This window comes from Tribolium madens, unplaced genomic scaffold (genome assembly GCF_015345945.1).
Source record: "Tribolium madens isolate multiple individuals breed KSU strain unplaced genomic scaffold, Tmad_KSU_1.1 Scaffold_96;HRSCAF=242;Tcas5.2_LG5, whole genome shotgun sequence".
NCBI classification, from domain to species: Eukaryota; Metazoa; Arthropoda; class Insecta; order Coleoptera; family Tenebrionidae; genus Tribolium; species Tribolium madens.
This window is the reverse complement of record NW_025401068.1, coordinates 13,125,003-13,145,016: the sequence shown is the minus strand read 5'-3', so window position 1 is coordinate 13,145,016 and position 20,014 is coordinate 13,125,003. Positions and strand designations below refer to the sequence as shown.

General features: G+C 28.6%; 1 protein-coding gene and 2 pseudogenes across 2 annotated transcripts; 2 read left to right on the top strand and 1 right to left on the bottom strand.

The window, feature by feature from the left end:
- The first annotated feature begins 135 nt into the window (after positions 1-135).
- Positions 136-6,621, top strand: LOC123012512 (kinesin-like protein KIN-7L). 2 transcript variants are annotated; one of them, XM_044410495.1, is made up of 16 exons: positions 136-216; positions 276-439; positions 487-959; positions 1,005-1,150; positions 1,285-1,461; positions 1,507-1,654; positions 1,701-1,857; positions 1,911-1,959; positions 2,040-2,105; positions 2,155-2,248; positions 2,300-2,359; positions 3,320-5,756; positions 5,805-5,876; positions 5,925-6,175; positions 6,232-6,369; positions 6,423-6,621. In XM_044410495.1, the coding sequence occupies exons 2-16, from the start codon at positions 289-291 to the stop codon at positions 6,555-6,557; spliced, it is 4,554 nt and encodes a 1,517-aa protein (XP_044266430.1). In that variant the 5' UTR covers positions 136-216; positions 276-288; the 3' UTR covers positions 6,558-6,621. The 2 variants fall into 2 exon arrangements, with proteins under 2 accessions (XP_044266430.1, XP_044266431.1); XM_044410496.1 differs by lacking the exons at positions 3,320-5,756; positions 5,805-5,876; positions 5,925-6,175; positions 6,232-6,369; positions 6,423-6,621 and adding an exon at positions 2,411-2,447.
- LOC123014003 lies at positions 6,408-17,410 on the bottom strand (annotated as a pseudogene).
- Positions 17,411-18,285: 875 nt separating this feature from the next.
- Positions 18,286-19,353, top strand: LOC123014000 (annotated as a pseudogene).
- The last annotated feature ends 661 nt before the right edge of the window (positions 19,354-20,014 follow it).

Sequence of the window (20,014 nt, the reverse complement as noted above, 5' to 3'; positions counted from 1 at the left end):
TTAGTTGAGCAGACTCGTCTACCTTAGTCATTATGCACTTGAGCTTTTACGACACCAGTGATACCTTACAACTGACATCTTGTATTTTAGCGCAAGCGTACTTTATTTTTTCTTGACGTTTAAAACCGTTAAATATTTTGAAAAGTTTCATTTGTAGTTTTAATGTGTTGGAATTTTAGGTAGTATTTGTGTGTAATTTTGTAATTTGTTTTATTAGTAAGTATAACGCAGATAATGACTCAATAAGTTTACTGTTTTTTTGGTGTTTATCGCAGGTTTGTAAAAAGAATGTCTACAAATATACAGGTAGCCATAAGAATCCGGCCTCTTATCGCAACCGAGCATGAGAAGAGGCTTCGAGCACAGTGGAGCACCCAAAACAACACAATTTACCAGGTTGACAACAATGGACAAAAGTTTGGAGACGCTTTCAGCTTCGGTTTGTGACCAAACCTTGACCAAATCCATTTCAACTTACAATTTTAGACCACATTTTTGGAATTGACAAAACAAACTCAGATATTTATGACGACATCGTGAGGGATTTTGTGGACTCGTCTTTAAATGGACTAAATTCAACTATTTTTGCTTACGGACAAACGTCTTCAGGGAAAACTTACACAATGTTAGGAGACAAGAGACAGTCAGGGATCATGACATTGGCCATCGAAAATATTTTCAACAATATTGAAAACACTGCAGATAGGAAATTTTTAATTCGAGTCTCGTATATTGAGATTTACAATGAGAAAATCTACGATTTGTTGGATCCCTCAAATAAAGATGTCAAGATTCGTGAGTTCTTCCCTGCAACTATTGGGTTGCAAAATATTAAGGAGGAAATTGTGTCAAGTAGGAAACAAATGTTTGAGTGCCTGAAAACCGGAACTTTGAATCGCCACATTGCCTCAAACACAGTCAACGATCGGAGCAGTAGGTCACACACCATTTTTAAAATCGTAAGAAATTTACTTTAGTTTAGCTTTTTTAATGCATATTTTTAGACTATTGAATCCACTCAAGTAACTGATTTTACTAGTGGACCTGTTCAAGTTTCAAACCTCAATTTAGTGGACCTTGCAGGTTCTGAAAGGGTAGCACAAACGAAAGCCACTGGAGCGAGACTTAAAGAAGGCAGCCACATAAATAAGTAATTAATTTCTGTTAATTAATGGATTTGTGTCTCAAGTTCAAAGTCTAATGTCAGATGTCAAGAATTTTTACGCTTTTTTATGCATATTTGTGCGTTTAAAAATAGACACTGTTATCTCTTTGATCTTATAGGTCCTTGTCAGCTTTAGGTTTAGTGATTAGACAGCTAAGTGATGGTCAGGACTTTATTAATTTTCGTGATTCAAAATTGACAAGACTCCTCCAAGACTCTCTAGGTGGTAACTCAAAAACCCTTATTATTGCAACAATCACACTAGCGTCAGTAGAGGACACGTGTTCCACGTTGGCGTAAGTTTTGCAAATTATTATCATCGGTATTATTTTATTTATTAGTTTTGCGCAACGAGCAAAAGCTGTGAAGAATAAACCCCACGTTAATGAAATTTTAACGGATGCTGATGTTAGTAAACGTTATGCCAGTTTAAATTCCCAATTGCAGAAGAAATTGGAAGAACAATTGTGCATTAATCAGAAATTACAGGTAATTTTATTATGTGCATAATATTTTTTTATTGTTTTTTTTTAAGGAAACACAAGAAGCTAATGTGAGGGAGATGAACAAGTTGCAACAACAGATGGAATTAATTGAACACTTTCAACGAGGCAAAATCAGTAATATTCCTTCTATTCCTAAAAGAAGACACACAATCGGATTTTCAACACAAAATCCCTTATTTGGACGATGTAATTGATATAAAGTTTTTTTAAATTATTTTATTAATTTTATCATTTTGTAGCAAATCAGGATGCATCCAGTTTATTGTTTTTGGACGAATTCTCTTCAAAGTGAGTGGAACTAAATACTAAACTTCAAGTATTCTTAGTCCTTTCATGAATTGTATTATTTACGCTATAAATTTTTTCAGAGGCCACATCGCTGCAGAAAATGCTCTTGAAACTATTATGGAGGAAGATACAACACCAATGAAAAGGTTTATTTTGTTACAAAATATTAAAACTGATGTAATATTCACTTTTCAGCAAATTTTTAACACCGCAGCTTAATCGTTTCAGCGACGGTTATAATAAATTTTCTATTGGGACAGGAGACGAAGACAATGATGCACTGAAAAAGGTTTTGTTATGATTTTCTTAAATTATACTTGATAATTTATTAATGTTGCAGGCTAGTTTAGAAGAAGAGCTTCAAAATGCGAGAAAAAGACTGCATGAATATGAAATTCAGGTACGCAATAATTTTTTGCTATACAAAAGTCTGGAAACAGTTTTATTCTAGCGAAACCATCAATTTTTTTGATGAATATGAAATTCAGGTACGCAATAATTTTTTGCTATACAAAAGTCTGGAAACAGTTTTATTCTAGCGAAACCATCAATTTTTTTGGCAAATAAATTTATAGGTGTGGAATATACAATGCTATTCAAAAAAAATTGATTATTAATTAATTGTTTATGCTTATGAGATAAATATAGTAACATTTTTTTAATGGAAACCTACCACATATCTTTGTGAAACAATAAGTAAAAAACCGTTTTTATTTAAGAAAAAAATTGTTAGTATGGTAATCTCAAAAGTTGAAACAATTAATTAAAATAAAAAATATTTTTGCATCGCTTGTTTACAACCTTTAAACATTTATTAATTTATTTACTTTAATTCTTGTAAGTCAAACATTTTTTTTAACAAAAAAATGTGAGGCTTACAAAAAAAAAATTGCACAGCTACAATTCTTGTAACAAGCTCGTTGTCTAAAAAAAATGTGGTAAATTTCCATTAAAAAAAATGTTACTATGTTTATCTCGTAAGTATAAACAATTAATTAATAATCAATTTTTTTTGAATAAAATTTTTATAGCCTATAAATTTATTTGCCAAAAAAATTGAGTTTCGCCAGAATAAAATCGTTTCCAGACTTTTGGACTACCTGTATAATGTGTTTGTGTAAAGTTAGTGAAGTAAAAATCTGTTTTCCAATTTTTTTATTGTTTATGGGTAAAAATTTAAGCAATTATCAATAGAAATATCCCGAGTGCATGCCAAAATGTCGTTAATTTTATTTACAAAAACAATATTTTCATTATGAGAAATTATGAAAGTTTGGATAGGCTCAAATTTTGTGTATGAAATAGTCTAATTAATATTTTTATATGATTTTATATTATTCAACGTTATCTTTCGTTACAGCAAAAGGAATTAGAAGAAAAATTTAAATTAAAAGAAGATCTAAACGAAGATTTTGAGAATTATTGTTATCCTCAAATCATTGATATAAGAGATCAGTTACTTTATTTGCAAAAAATATTAGTTAATGAGAAAATTGACAAAGAAATTTCGAATTCAATTCTGGAGAAAGATTCGCTAATTAAATCACATTCTTTAGAATTAACTGAGATGAAAGATTGTATTAATCAACTTCGTTTAGAGTTAATTGGAAAAGAACAGCTTCTGTTAGAAGAACGAAATGGAAGTACTGCCATTTTAGAAGAAAATTCTAAGCTGAAAATGGAGTTAAGTCATTGCGAAACTGAAAACAAATTTCTATCGGAAGAAAATGACAGACTGAAAACTGAGATTGAACTAAATAACAAAACTCTTCATGACTTGAAAACGAACGTTAATAACTTATTTTTAGAATTGACGGATAAAAATAAAAACATAGCTAATTTTGAAAGTAATTTATCAACGTTGAAAAACGAAAATAAGAAAATTATGGAAGAGTTAGATAATGTCCGACATGACAATGATTTTTTTAGCAATGAATACAATTTGTTAAAAGAAGAACACATCCAATTAAAGAACGAATTCGCTACCATTGGCACTGAAAACGACACTCTCAAAAAATCAAATGAAGAAATGAAGATATTAATTGAAGAATATGAATCAGTAAAGCAATTAAAGAACAAATTTGCTGCTTGTTGTACTGAAAGAGACTCTCTGAAAAAATCAAATGAAGAAATGAAGATGTTAATTGAAGAATACGAATTGTCAAAACACGACTACATTCAACTAAAGAATGAATTTGTTGCTTCTTGTACAGAAAACAACTCTCTGAAAAAATCAAATGAAGAAATGAAGATATTAATTGAAGAATACGAATCAGTAAAGCATGAGTACATCGAATTAAAGAACAAATTTGCTGCTTGTTGTACTGAAAGAGACTCTTTGAAAATAACAATTGAAAAAATGAAGATGAAAATTGAAGAATACGAATTATTAAAGCAGAAGCACATCGAAGTAAATAACGAATTTGCGATTTCTTGTACAGAAAACAACTCTCTGAAAAAAATAATTGAAGAAATGAAGAAGACAATTGAAGAATACACATTGCTAAAGCAGGAGTACATAGAACTAAAGAAGAAATTTGCTGTTTCTGGTACAGAAAACGGCTGTTTAAAAAAAATAAATGAAGAAATGAAGATGATAATTGAAGAATACGAATCGTTAAAGCATAAGCACATCGAATTAAATAACGAATTTGTGACTTCTTGTACAGAAAACAAATCTCTGAAAGAAGAAATGAAGATGGTAATTGAAGAATATGAATCGTTAAAGAAGGAATTTGCTGTTTCTTGCACAGAAAACGACTCTCTGAAAAAATCAAATGAAGAAATGAAGATATTAATTGAAGAATACGAATCAGTAAAGCATGAGTCCATCCAATTAAAGAACAAATTTGCTGTTTGTTGTACTGAAAGAGACTCTCTGAAAATAACAATTGAAGAAATGAAGATGAAAATTGAAGAATACAAATTATTAAAGCAGAAGCACATCGAACTAAATAACGAATTTGCGATTTCTTGTACAGAAAACAACTCTCTGAAAAAAATAATTGAAGAAATGAAGAAGAAAATTGAAGAATACGAATCGTTAAAGAAGGAATTTGCTGTTTCTCGTACACAAAACGACACTCTGAAAAATACAATTGAAGAAATGAGGACGATATTTGAAGAACAAGGAAGAAGAGCAGAGACAATGAAAATACGTAACGACCAACTAAATTTAGAAATTCAAAGTAAGGAAGCACAATTAAAAGAAAAATTGTTTACTATGTCTTCTGAAAATAATTGTTTGAAAAAAGAGATTGAAAAATTGAGGAACGATAATGAGAATCAAAAGCAAAAATTAGTTCTTAATGACTTAGAATTACAAAAACAAAAACATCGTCTTTCGGAAAGTGATAAAAATCTGGAGGAAATAGAAGAATTAAAACATAAAATAACACAATTAACTTCATGTAACAATAAATCTAATTTAGAACAGATTATAAAATACCGGAATGTATTATGTAGTATTATAGAGTATTTTATCTCTGAACAGAAGTCTCTATTGCTTGTCCGTCATTCCCAAGATGAAAGAGAAAATTTCAAGAGTATTATAAGAGATCTCAAAACAAATAATGCAACTTTGAAAAGTCAAATTGATCTTTTACGAATCCAAAACGACTGTGATTTATGTGCAATTCAAGAAACGGTTAAAAAGTCTCACATGATTTTCAAAGATTATTTCTCTTTAGAAAAAACATTTCTCAGAGCTCAAATTAATGATTTAGAAAACACTAACAAAGAGTATTTGGGGGAAATGATGGCACTTAAAGATCAGAAACGGGATGACTCGAGAGAAGGTATTTTTTTATATACTTTTTCTTCAAAATTGTTTTTTTTTTTTTTAGGTTGTCCAAACTGTGATAAGCTGCAAAACGAAATTACTAGACTGACTGGAGTAGTAACTTCTCAAGAAAAAAGTAAGTCTTATGAAATTTTATTTTTACATTTATATGGCAATTTTTTAGTGGTTATTACGTTAAAAAATCAGAATTCTACTTTGCAAAAAGAAAATTTTAACACTATGAAAGACTATGTTAATTTGCAACAAAAGGTTTATGAGGAACAGGACAAAAAATACGAGCTTCAGTACACAGAGTGGATGAAATTTCAAGAAGAAAATAATAAAATGCAACAACGAGAAATTCGGAAGCTGAAACACAAAATTAAGGAATATGAACAAACGCGTCAAATAAATAAACAATCAATTGGTACAGAAGTAAGAAAATTCAATTTGATTAGGGGTAAAACTTTTTTGTATTTTTTTTTTGACAGTGTAATATACTTGGTGCATCAATTCTGGAAGAAATGACGGCGCTAAAAACGGAAAGAGATGAATTAAGAAGATTAAATGAAGTACAAAATGGGTGTTCGTTACGTGAAAAGATTCCTACTACACATGCTGAAGCTCAGGTACCCCCTGTTAATAATGCACAACAAATTTTTATAGATTTTTTATTGTTTAGTGTAACATATTTAGTGAACCATCGGTGCTACAGGAAAAGTATGACCTATTGAAACGTATTTGTAGATTAAGGATGGATACAATCGAAAAGCTTAAAGCGGAGAGAGACCAACTTAAATCTAAGCTTAGTAATTAAATAAATTTTCCTATATTTTATGTAGATTAAATATATTTTATTAAACAATATTTTTCTTTTCCTACATTGACTCTTCTTACTTCTTTTCCATATGCATAAAATTTCAGCTTGTAAAGTATTGTTCTATTTTAATTTTTCTTAATAAAACCGAATAAAAAATTAACTATTTAACATCTAAGTTGTATACCAATTTTTATGCCATTGCTAGATTTCAAAATCAACTCGGATACAAGATTTAATTCATGTCGTGGATCTGCTGGTAACAATTTGTACTTTCTTAAAATCTTGGAAATGGTACTTTTCATTTCTAGCATTGCAAATTTCTGACCTAAAAAAATTTTCACAAATAATCAATAAATGAAAAGTTTTTACAGGGGACATGAAAAACTGAGTAATAAACAAATATTTTTGTTTGTAAACCGTTTCTGTTTTTTTTTTTTTCATTTTTATTATTTATTTCTTGGGATTTTTTACCTATGCAATTTCTTGGTCCAGCACTAAAAGGTATGTATGCGAAGGGCAGTTTGTTTTCTAAGTCACAGAATCGGTCGGGATTAAATTTCTCAGGATTTTCAAAGTATTTTGGATTTCTGTGTATTGCAAAAGCAAACACCATTACTGTGTCTCCTTTCGGTAGTAGCTTGTCATCTGTGTCGAAACAACATTTTTAGTGAACTGAATTTTTGCTTTGGTTTTAAAATTTATCTCACCAAATGTTATGTCTTCAGTAATTTCTCTGTTGTAAAAAGGCACTGAAGGATACAATCGCAGACTTTCTTTAATAATTTTCTCCAGATATTTCATATTTTGTAAGTCGGCATATGTAGCTCTAATATTCTTTTTGTCTCCAAATATTGTTTTTTGTTCGTCAAAAGCTTTTTCCTAAAAAGTTGAGTGACATAGTTACTTAAATAAAACACAAAAACGAAATTACAAATGCATATTGTACTTTACATTACAAAATTACAAAATTGTGTGCTGACTTATAAAAAGAATTAATTTTATTGTGAACTTACTTGAACATCTAAATTATTCGCCAAAGAAAACAGCGTAAAACTTATTGCAGAGGCTGTGGTGTCGTGACCCTGTAAAAGATTTTTAAAATTAAACTTAGGACACCGATTTAATTAAAAGTTGATTTTGAAATAATCTAATTTTTTAATAATAGTTGCGATAAAATTGTTATATTAAAATTAGTCTTACTTCAAACATGAAAGTGTCAACCTCTTCTCTTATTTCTTCTTGTGTTAAAGGCATGCCTTCAATTTTTGTCTCTAAAAGCAAGTCTAAAAACGGTTTTTTAGATTTTTTAGTGTTAGTATTTTCAGATTTGTTTAATTCTTTTTTTCTAGCATCTATTACGCTATTCGTGTGCTGATGCAAAGTTTTTAAAGCTTTTTTTTCCGCCCAATAATTTCTAGTGAAAGTGTACATAAAGGGACACATTTGTATTGGAGAAACCGATCTTTCTACAAAAATTCTGCTTATATTTCGAACGCTGTTAACGTATTCTGATGTGCTGTTGTTTTGGGCGTTTACACTTATTCCCATTATACTTTCTGCAATTATTATTTTGAGTTTTCAGTGTTTTTTATTTCAAACTTACCGCATATTACATCCAAAGTGTGCAAGGTCACGTAAGGATAAATATCGAAGCTTTTACTGTCTACTTCTTTTTCTAATTTGTTTACCAAAATATCACCACATTTTTCAAAAACTTCAATAAATTGTTCTAAAATCTGAAAGTGAAAAGCTGGAGTCAAAATACGTCTATGAGATTTCCATTTTGTCCCTAAAATGGTTTCTTAATTTTTTACAAGAATTTTGTAGAAACATTACCATCAGCTGTAAGTAAACCAGTACCTAACCACCCGTGGAAAAAATTGTAATGGTGTGATTTTTTAATTAGTTTTGTGCTACTCAAAATACATTCCAAAAATTTGTAGTCAGACACTAAAAGGTACCGTCGAAAAGGGCCTATTTTTGCTGTTACAATGTCGCCGTAATTTTTAATATAAGAAGTAAGATTTTTTAATACATCTAGAAGATTTCTGCAATATTTTAGCGACGATAAAAATGTAATTAGTCCATACCATGTGTGCTTCTATATTCAAAAGCAATTCCAAAAATAGGAACTCCTTTTGGCCCGGGAATATTTTGGTAGAAACTATTTATTTTACTTGATTGATATAGAAACCAGATTATAAGACCAAATGTTACACCCAAAAAACATTGTAAAATCATTTCTGATTCGACGACACTAACTCACTAACAAGATTTTTTAACTGAAAAATTATTTAATGGACTAAGCTAGTTAAATACTTTGTCAACTAATAGGTATGATATCTTAATAAATGAATCATTTGACCATAATAGCAACTTGTGGGTAATTAGAAATAGGTAATAATGTTTTTCTTGTTTAATAGTATTGAATAAAAAATCCATTTATTACAGACGATACACCTAATCTATTAATTATTTGTTGTCAAAATACTTATAGGTGGACCAAAAATGCCATGTAAGGTGAGATACCAAGAACATGGAAAACATGTTAAAAAATTTTGTCTATAAAAATTTCAAAGTTATCAGAGTTTAAATTTTGCACTTTGACTCTGAAAATACAGAGTGGTGATTTCTCACAAAAAGTGTTTAAAATTTTTGCACATTGAGTTTGTTACATATTTTTTGTCATTTAAAATAAAGTGAATATATATTACACCTACGTTTCAAAATTTTTATTTACTTTTCAATAAGTGTTTTTTATTAGGTTTTGAAATATTTGCTTTATTTAATAAAAACACATTATTAAGTATATTAAAAAAATAATCGAAATTCCAGTAATTGCAATACTCTTTCGTAATTCCATTATTTTTAGATTAATTTATAAATTCAAAATTAATTCCTGTAATCCGAACCATGGAGGTATAAGATCCGAACTGAATTTTCGTAATTCAAAAATAATTCCTGTATTTGTAATTCCAGATTAATTCCGATAGCTCTATCAAGAAAATCTTATCTCTAAAAAATTATCTCTGATAATTCTAAAATTTTTTTATTAGTTTCGAAAATAATCTCAGTAATTCCAAAGAGAATTCCTGTGATTCTAAAAAAATCCACCTAAATTCTAGTAATTCCAATATAATCCTGCATAATTCCATTTTTTTTTTCAGATTAAATCCTATATTTCCAAATTAATTCCCGTAATTTTCAAAACAAATTATCAATAATTCAAAAAAAATACCAGAAATTTTAAACAATTCAAAGATAATTTTAATTATTCCAAGCCATTACGCTTAAATTTCAAAATTTTATACAATTGATTCCAGAGTTTACGGCCCCTCGGTATATTGTTTTTAAAAATTTATTACACAAAAACTAAGGACACAAAAAAAATTTCACTACATTATAGAAAAAAACACAAACTTTTATCCAAATATTCAAGAAAACAATGTATTTCGGTAAATACACAAAATATTGTCACTTATTTTATTTTCGAGACAATCTGGTTTCATCCTAAAAGTTTAAAAAATTACTATAAAATCAGAATAAACAAGGTTTTTATAATGGTAAACTCCGTTTTTTTGATATTTACAAAAAAGAAAAGTTCAATACAATGGGCGTCCCAAAAATAATTTAAACGAAACAGCATAAAGCATAAACTATCAGAAACTTTTATAATGTGTAGTTTAAAATATTTCCATTTTTGAACGGCGATTTTACCAAAACTGATTAAATAGTATTAAAAATTGCTGAATTAGGTAATACTAAGCAAAAGCTATATTCCTCCATAAWWWRYWRYWMSMRTRSMKKRRCYKTWYWWRTRAMWTTYWRWKKWWTWWTKSAYYMYYKTRKCMGRWWTSCCYKWRMWKRRRTTSTAYRRMKAKAKRYWRTSKTTWWRTWYTAWWWRRAAMWWAAWRRKYKWKMWTCMYWRWWWYWAWKWWWTWAMKWTRAWWWAAWMTKARTWKMRRWKKWWKMWAWCRMKKWARTKRKWKAWWWMRWKAMKMCTTWRAWAAKMKAWTRKAMTMAWTRRAAWWWMWYWWTRWSTYWWTRTWWAKAAWWWTTCWWCMAAWRWKRWGMAAWWKTAWTTTRTYRWWGWRKAYWMMSCWSWWKTWYRWWRTMWWWRWRCAMWAMWWWRAAWAYAWWRWWMRRSWAWRCRAYWWWTWKKAAAWWAAAWTKKAMTAKWTWWCSKATYACKKKAMWWKTTRRAWARWYMSCWKTTWTAYTKWTWWKKAKCAKTMWKKKRRKMAWTCCKKKKWTMTGMYRAKKMKKRTSRYSWYMRTKYKYTAAAMTTYKWMMRTTTWMWWMTWTTTTWSKARTWWATMAKYWMWCKAKKWYRAAWTMMRTWYYTSTWTYSWWWWAWTMTTTWKATTTMTTMCWYATGKYMKWKWWAMMSWWSWWTKWTWATWMTWRWTTTMWAWWKTWWYKRAWMSWWKKYATTYRRWYMTYTAWWMTWAMYWWTWAARTTRSRWTCMWYTMAMMKWKTMAYWMYRAKKYAWYKMAAMAYYWWAWTWRTTTWATMCCTTKKAAMTMWAWRMYTWWTKWYWTYWAWWWAYWRTWRKTYWSGRSCTMTTWTWWYMWAMGTACWWWKWCAWWMAYWYAAWARTRWTYYWWATRSCWWAWWWMTAWWWASWTWARMMMTWWWYYWYTMAAMWWWYWTWARMTSWMSCKCKWWTKTRWMTWWWKRTYAWAAAAWYWMWYAWAWYTWAKYKAMTWYWMTWMTKWMTRWAWTWWWTTKWRYCWSKAAWWTKRYTKKYAYWWWWWWWWSAYTTYWMTWMTTWTWWKKAMMMWARWAWWWSWYRAAWTWWRARWWWKMRWMWTTWWYYKRTAWRTWWYTARKAWRWGSYYACWWMYWYAKWYWRTKWSKKMRTKWRAMTWWAWWATSTWMKMMAACASCWMMTMSYYYCTRWAAWWSWSTRWRWARWMRTYAKAMMAKARWKTMRWMWMSKAKKYRWGSWWYMWMRTSYKKMWYWKTWWTTKWWWTAMYRWGYWRWSARTTKATTRRCWWRYTYMRYAWTTWRRYYRKRAYWWRKTRMSYKCWGRYRTMAWWMMWWRWWAWMCWTWMMYRYWTWWWTTARCWYWYRWMTRKKWRSMYCRAGYARRYAAWYMTWRAMYAMCWTWGYYKWATRTWMMSWKRRMATMRAWARCWWKTYGYAWKAYWWARWTRYMMWRRRTTMWAKMWWTRRYMGWKRRMWRMMAWARRWRARMYAKAAWGTYSKKWTMTMMRWKRTWWWMMTKTCKATMAKSWWWTTGAAAWTRRWRWKKKGATMMMCWKKRWWTMWWYMMAARTMWKYMSWARWACCWWAWTGWWWKTRTTKWCKKSATTWRSYYAWKTMWKYYGRWRWYKKGRWWMGRWTKWRTRARRWCKYYWTCKKKAWAWWTRYWSRRTTGWWSRTRYYKWMKASTRWRRTSYYAAWRWRCYYWWWMWYWCWSTTMWWKTTRATWTMRKSWTWRCTGGAKKWRWMSYMWWTMAYKCAYWCYAWATWAKMTWWWKCTWARKMSYYKKMCKGMYMWYTRAMSKKKKRAAWATKWCMWKWKAKWAWTWYCAYKASKCYWYMMYWRARSYKCCMKAAARKTAWAKMRKWKAWRTWCWTGWKRWKWYWRYWRRTMGMRMAYGGGMTTRCCKRRAAWTTTWYSRTRRWAAAWRKYGMRRWAYAAWMGMTTTTTRRTRCRRKWTRCCRRMSRMMRCRRSYKKWTTTTTMYKCSGGMTTMMWAWTRRMTRKAWRSGGMRSYAAWRKKSSRWWTWMSRTTWWRKWMSKYYAWTRSYWKRYSCCRTRRTTMMWWWAAAWWYMTTRRTMMMYAAAKSYAKKAAAAAWRKWAKKWTTMSKKCSGMMYAAWTMYKCRTTRRWWTWTTATTCTGCACATGTGCTTCACACTTTGCACATAATCAGACTCCACATCGTCTTGGGCATTAATTTTTATTCCCATGATACTCTCTTTACAAGAAATTGGTATTGAAAATTAATTTAAACGAGCAAAACTTACCACAAATAACATCAAGTGTGAATAAAGTGACTAAGGGATAGACATCAACACTGTTTTTGCCCACTTTTTTGTGCAATTTTTCTATTAAAATATTACTGCAAGAATCAAAAACTTCCACAAACTGCTCCAAGATTTGGAAATGAAATGCTGGTGTAAGGATTTTGCGGTGTTTTTTCCATTTTGGTCCTGAAAAATACTGATAATATCGATGATTCTCTCAAAAATAATCACCTCCATCTGCCAGCAAAAGACCTGTCCCCAACCAACTACATAAAAATTTGTAATCTTCGGATTTATCCATTATTTTGGAACTACTCAATAGAAATTCCAGCATTTTGTAGTCAGACACGAGCAAAAATTGTCTCAAAGGGCCAATGTGCACTTTTACTATTCCCCCATAGTCCTTTCTGTATCGCATTAAAGTCCCCAGTAATTCTAAAAAGTTTAATTTTAAGCAAGTTTTGGTGACACAAATTCTCACCTATTGTGGTTGTAAAATCCAAAGCATTTCCCAGGATTGGAACTGTTGGAATGTTCCGATAATATTTTTGCTCTTTTGTGCCCGATACCAGTACCAAAATATCAAAAAAATTACACCGAAGGGGAGGAAAACATCTGCTAAAATGCCCATTTTGTCGGCAACTCAAATATTAAATTTAAATATAATCACTTGCACTTTAAAAAGATAACTACTGAGAAATTTTATCAAATGCAAAGACGTTTTTGTTGAATACTGCGTCTGATATGAGTGGAGCATGCAAATAATTATTATTATTGCGGCATTCCCCCGTCTGGTAACCTACTTTTACAGTCAACAGACGACTGAGTAATCGACCTTGGGGTTTGAGTTAAACTGAATAAAAAAATAAATCGTTATTTAAAAATTCTGAAAAAATTATCATAACTTTTTGGTGGCCTTAGCAGCAATATATATATTAATTTAAAAATTTTTGTTTAAAAATCCCCTTTATTTTTGGCCATTTTATTTTTTTATAACAAAACTGTACGGAAGAAGTTTTTGATTTATTTTTGGTGTATCCTAGATTACCTACTTATGTTACTGTATTTTTTTCATGCAATTTAAATAATGCGTTTTTTCATAAAAAAATAAAAACTATTGAATTTTGCACTCTATTACAAATACTCAAAATGAGGTAAAAACTCTGTGTTACTGTGGGGTACTTTTTTAATTCAGGAAAAGACTAAAAATTGCAAAAATTTCAAATAAAAGGAATACTAATTTTTCATAAATTATGTAATATATTTTTTATTTGTTCTGATTCATTTTATTATAACTATCATTGTGGCGTCACCATCTATTTATCTTCCTATTTTTAGTCATCGAAATTAAAAGAAACAAAGCACAATTAATTATTTGAAAATTGAGAAAAATTCAAATATCAAGTATTAGTTTTTTTCAATTTTGTTTCGCACCTGCTGATTGATATGCTATTGTTAAATTTAATTTCTAATATTAGTGAAATGTATGTGACAAAATGGATTTACATTTGCATAAAATAAGAAGCATACTATCAATATTTTGAATCGGGAAAAAAGCAGTTTTGTTAAAAATTCAAATATAATTTTATAAATTAGTAACTAGATTACTTTGTTCTAAAAAAAACTGCTCCTAAAATATAAGTGTAAGTCTTAATTCCATAGAATTCTAGGAAAAAAGAGAAAATTGGAATTTGGAAGGTGTTTCATGAAATTAAACAGTTTTTAAGTTAAATGTTTTATTTTATCTTTTTCAGAGCTTCAAAGATAAGTTTTTTTAAGTTTTTAAAATACTATTGTCTCAACTCCAAGCTTATTTTAATGCCGTTTACAGACTTTAGCACAGTTTCAGCAGTCAGTTGCTGCAACTCTGCAGTCTGCTCTGCAACGCGAATTTTCTTATAATTTTTGATAAAGTACTTTTCATTTCTAACATTGCGAATTTTTGTCCTAAAATTTTCACTTCAAATCTAGATTGTGTTATTTTAAAAATTACCAATGCAATTTCTGGGTCCAGTACTGAATGGTATAAAAGAATATGGATGTTTACCATCGACGGTTTCGGCTGGGATCAAATTTCTCAGGATAGTTAAAATACTCAGGATTTCGGTGAATCCCATATGTAAACACAGTAATTGTTACATCTTTCGGAATAATTCCATTGTCTATAACACTCATTGAAGAAAAATCGTAAAATTTACTAAAGTAGTTTTACTGAATTCCACAGGCTCATTGGTTTTTCTGCCATAAAATGGAACTGAAGGATATAATCTAAGAGTTTCTTTAATGACTTACTCCAAGTATTTCATGCTTTGTAAATCTGTGTATGTGGGTGTGGGGTTTTTAGTACCACTAAATAAATCTTTTTGTTCTTGTAAAACTTTGGCCTAGAAATTGAACTAAAAAAAATTTTCAATTAAAAGAAAAAAAAAAAACGTACTTGAACTTCAGGATGAGTGGCGGCTAAACAGAACAATGCAAAACTTATTGCCGAAGCTGTTGTGTCATGTCCCTAAAATGTTTTTTTTTAGTCCAAATCGGGGGTAAACCGCTGTGGAATTAGTGTACAAGTGGTGGGATTATTTAGAATTGTTTGGGATTATTTGGAATTCTTTAGAATTCCCTAGAAGTAGTCATGTACATTAAAACCTCAGACTTTGTGTGAAGTTGTGTATATTTGTAATAGGTAAGTTAATCTACATAATTATTAAAGATGAATGTAAAATATATTTATTGGAAATTACAAAGGCTAACTTATACTTATTTATACTCATATTATAGTAAAGCACTTACGCAAATATTAAAAAATAATATCAGAAAACATTTCGATCAAGTTTAAACTGTAAAGATCACATCAGTTTACTTTTATTTAAATTTGGAATTATATAGATGTTTGTGGAATTATTTTAGTATTTGGAAATATACCCGATTTTGTAATTCATTAAGAATAAGCAAAAATTACATAATTCTATTAGTTTTCTCATTGTTGAGCTTCAAAATTTTGTAAATATTTTACCTGAGGCAGTTTCATAAATTACAAAATGAAATTATTTTACTGTTCTATTTTTAGCGCGTCTCTTCATGGACTTCAAGCGAGTGTTACACATTTAATACATAATTAAAAATTTGGTTATTTTTATTTCTTTTTAGTGTTATAATTCTTATACCGACCTTTTTGACACACCCGAAATAATTAACAGTTCTATTTTGTTTTGTTCAAAAGACTTTTTTAAATTAAATCATGATCAAATCAAAATAATAATAATTAATAGTAATACGAGGATTTGAATAGGTTTTGCAATACGTATTTGTTTTTAATATTGTTTTCTAGATTTTATATATTATTTATTTTTATTCACATTTTTATTATTTATCTGAGAATTGGTTTTATGTTACGTTTTCAAATTATTTTTTTGTCGTTGATTGTGTTTACTTTCTTTTACCTAATATTATACAGTGTGTCCCCGGATAGGTGAAACYACTCTTGTAAAAGATAAAAAAATTAAATTTTCATTTGTTGGGGTTCAGCCCTGCTTGGTTAAAGATTAATTTTTAACATAATTTTAGTTTTGAAAAATCAAGTATGGTTGGAAATTTTCAAAAAACTAATATTTTTATAGAGTAAAGTACCTTTGGTGTGACAAATACGACAAAAAGTTATTAAGAAAAGTTGTTTGGAATCAACATGCCAAATTTTAAAATCATCGGCCTACTATGTTTTTTCATTTTTTTTCCAAGAAGTTTTGCTTTTTATTAACAGATACGTCAAAAAGTTATTTATTACTAATAATCTAAATGTAAATTTATTTTATTCGTAATAAAAGAACAATTAAAAATAAAAGGTAAACATAAAAAAATGACAAATCAAAGTTAGCCGATGATTTTGAAATTTGGTATAGGGGCCTAGATGTTTATTCTAAACAACTTTTCCTGTTATTTAATAAATATCACATCAGCTTTTACTTTTATATAAATTTGGAATTATGTCGACGTGGAACTATTTTGGAATGATTTGGGAGTATTTGGAATTATTTGGGATTATTTTGAATTATTTTGGAATTATCGGGATTATGGGATACAAAATTATGGGCAGCGGTTTAAATGAAATATAATTTATAATTACCTCAAACATAAATGTATCAACTTCTTCACGTATCTCTAGATCAGTAAGTGGTCTACCATCCATGGTGGCTTCTAAAAGTAAGTCTAAAAATGCCTTTTTGGTCTTGGTACCAAAGTCATTTTCTTGCTTCATTATCTTCGATTGATTTTTTAACTCTTCGCGTCTTTGATTTATGACACTGTTTGTTTTTTGGTGGAAAATTTTCAAGGCATTCTTCTCTGTGTAGAAGTTCTTTGTCAACGGATACGTTAAATTATTCAATTGCATAAGAGAAAATTATGATTTTACACATTTGTTTCACACTTTGGAAGTTTTCTGACTCGCCATTATCTTGGGCGTTAATTTTTGTACCCATTGCAGTTTCTGGATAAAAAATTTAGTTGGATTTAATTTGTGAAATGCGAAAATTTACCACAAATAATATCAAGGGTACAAAATGTCACGAATGGGTAAATATCAACAACTACAACTTTTTCTAATTTTTCGACCAGTTTGCTTTCGGCCGATTCAAATACGTCGATAAAGTGCTCCAAAAATGAAAAATGGAACGCTGGTGTTAACATTCTTCGATTTTGGGGCCCAAAAAATGTTGGTGAAATGTTACACATCTTCGAATTGCACTCTTTTCACCATCACTGTTTAAAATTTTCGTAGAACTTAAGACATTTTCAAGAAAATTGTAATCAGAAACTAATAAGGTTTTGTCTATGGGACCTCCGTGAAACTTGACAACGCCTCCGTAGGTTTTCATATGTTTCATCAAAATGTCCAACACAGCTGGAAAAGACAAAATATTTTGAAATCAATTTGCTATTTTTCAACTTCAGAAATTATGTTTTATTTAATTATTCGTCTATTCGTCTATTCGCGTATTCGTCTATTCGCGTTTTCGTCTATTCGTGTATTCGTATATTCGTATTCGTCTATTCGCGGATTCGTCTATTCGCATTCACAAAGTTTTTATTTTATTTATTTATATTTTTCCGTGAATCTTTTTTACAAAATTTTTTATTCGGAGACGTAGCCCGGCGCATCCACCATTTTCTAAGGAAAAGTTCAAGGATGCATAATTTAAGAAAATTAGTTTAAAACACTGGTAATGTTTAACAATATTGAGTACCTACCTATTAAAAGCGCATCTAAAGTAATTTTACAAACGAATTTAACAATTCCAATTACACAGAAGCAGTCTTAAACCTAGTCTACAGTTAGATATTGGTTTACAATCACTTAACAATGAATTATCATCGTGAGCCAGAAAAACTGAAAGGTAGCAAGTCACATATTTGAGAAAATGAGCAAAAATCATCGATTTTTTACGGTTTTAGACGACCCATTAAAAGTTGTTCGCATCTTGGCCCAAGATGTGTTTTATCTAAACTTTGTCAAATTGCTTTTAAAAATCTGTCTCTGTTACAACATAATTATAATTGGATTAACTGTATATCACTACATTTTTATTTTTAATGTATCTGAAATATGGAATTACAGCTGGCTTTTAATGCAATTTCCTTACGTAAGTTGTAATGTATTTAATTAGAATCACATTTTAAGTTTTTGCGTTTTTTCAAGTTCACACTTACTTTATACACTCATATAATTAAATCTGGTGTATTGGACAAAGCAATGAGTGTTGAATCACCCTGGAGTATTGATTCAGCTGGACAAGAGACGAAATTGAAAATCAAGAAAGAATCAAAGATGATTAATATTCTCACTTTCGTAAACACAGTGTTTGTAATTGTTAGTGTAATTTTCTTAAGTTATCCCCAAGACGGCGACGAGAAAATTATTTTCTTTTCGTACAAATTTCGTCAAGTGTTTCCATATCAAAACTGGATTTTTGGGATATTGACTAAAATAAATCTTTACACGATAGGACTTGCGACTCCCGCACACACATATCAAGTAAATTACGTATCACAACATTGGAAATTTCAGCTATATATCTTCAATAAGTACATAAAAGAATTAGATAACTATTCTACCAGAAGCAGCATTTCTTCTTTTACACGATGAAAGCTATCAGAAAGAAATTAGTGTCAGACTTAAATTTTGTATAAAAAGACATCAAGAAATTTTGCAGTAAGACACTAGTTTTTTGTGTTTTATACTCCATATAGATTTTTTCTTCAGTGTTCTAGATGAAGCAGTTAAAATAATGGCACCTTTTATTGTACCATTCACAGTGGCTGGTCTTTTTTTGATGACAGGTCAAGTTTTGTCGCTTCTTGAAGTAAAAAAAAAGTTTAGTAAAATATTCAAATCATTATTACAAAAGAATTAGATTTTAGACGGGGCTCCTATTCAATGGTGGCGAATTGCATGTTTAAGTGTTCCCATTTTAATTTGCAGTTCTTGTTTCTTTATAACTGGACAATCTATTGAATCAGAAGTAATAACATTTTTCTTTAACTGTGAAAAGTTTATACAGAGTTTCAGTCGGAGCGTATTTTGTCAACACTGATGCAATTAAATTGGTACAACTGGAATAACAAAAACAGGAAATTGCTTTTAATTGTTATGGCTAACAGCTTGAAGCCAATGCAAGTCAAATTTACAACATCTATAGTCTTAAATCATCGCACAGGACTCACTGTATGAAACCGTTTTTACAAATATTTTTTTATAAGACATTTTTAGTTGTGTAAAATGGTTTATTCGGCTGTTGGTGTTTTTACAACCGTTTTTTAATACAGAAAAAAGTTTTGGTGTTCTGCACAAGTATTGAACTAATAATCCAGACTTGTGTGGTCGGTTATTTCTGTTTATGTCTTACAATAACGAAGATTTTAACTCCTAATATCACTTCTTGTTGTTATTATAACTTGCTATTCACCTTTTGTGCACAACAATTTTTTAATGTGTGTAGAAATAAAACACAGTTGTAGCAGCAAAACATTTGTTTTAATCTTCAACCCAAAAAATAATCATAGTTTAAAATTCTCGCAACTACATTTTAGCAGAAGCTAAATTGTTAGATTTTTGTTTTTGGGATTTTCTGGTATTTTGGGTTTTTTACATCCAAACTTCAGAGTTGATAAACATATGGAAATTATATTCATAATTTGACAAAAATAACTTCATAATGTTAGCAATGGGACAATTATACAAACAAAGCTCGATAAGTCTTTAAAATTGTAGAAAAAAAATCATCTCTTTTATAATTATCTTATTAAAAATAACAATACATTTAATACTTAGCATAAAAATAAAACACTTTTCCAATAATAAAAATTTAATCGTAGTACTAAATTGGTGAAGAAATTATGTTACTTTAGTTTTAATGAGAAAAAATTTTCTACCCAAAAAGGCACATTCACTTAAAAAAAAACATAATTGCAATAATTGATGC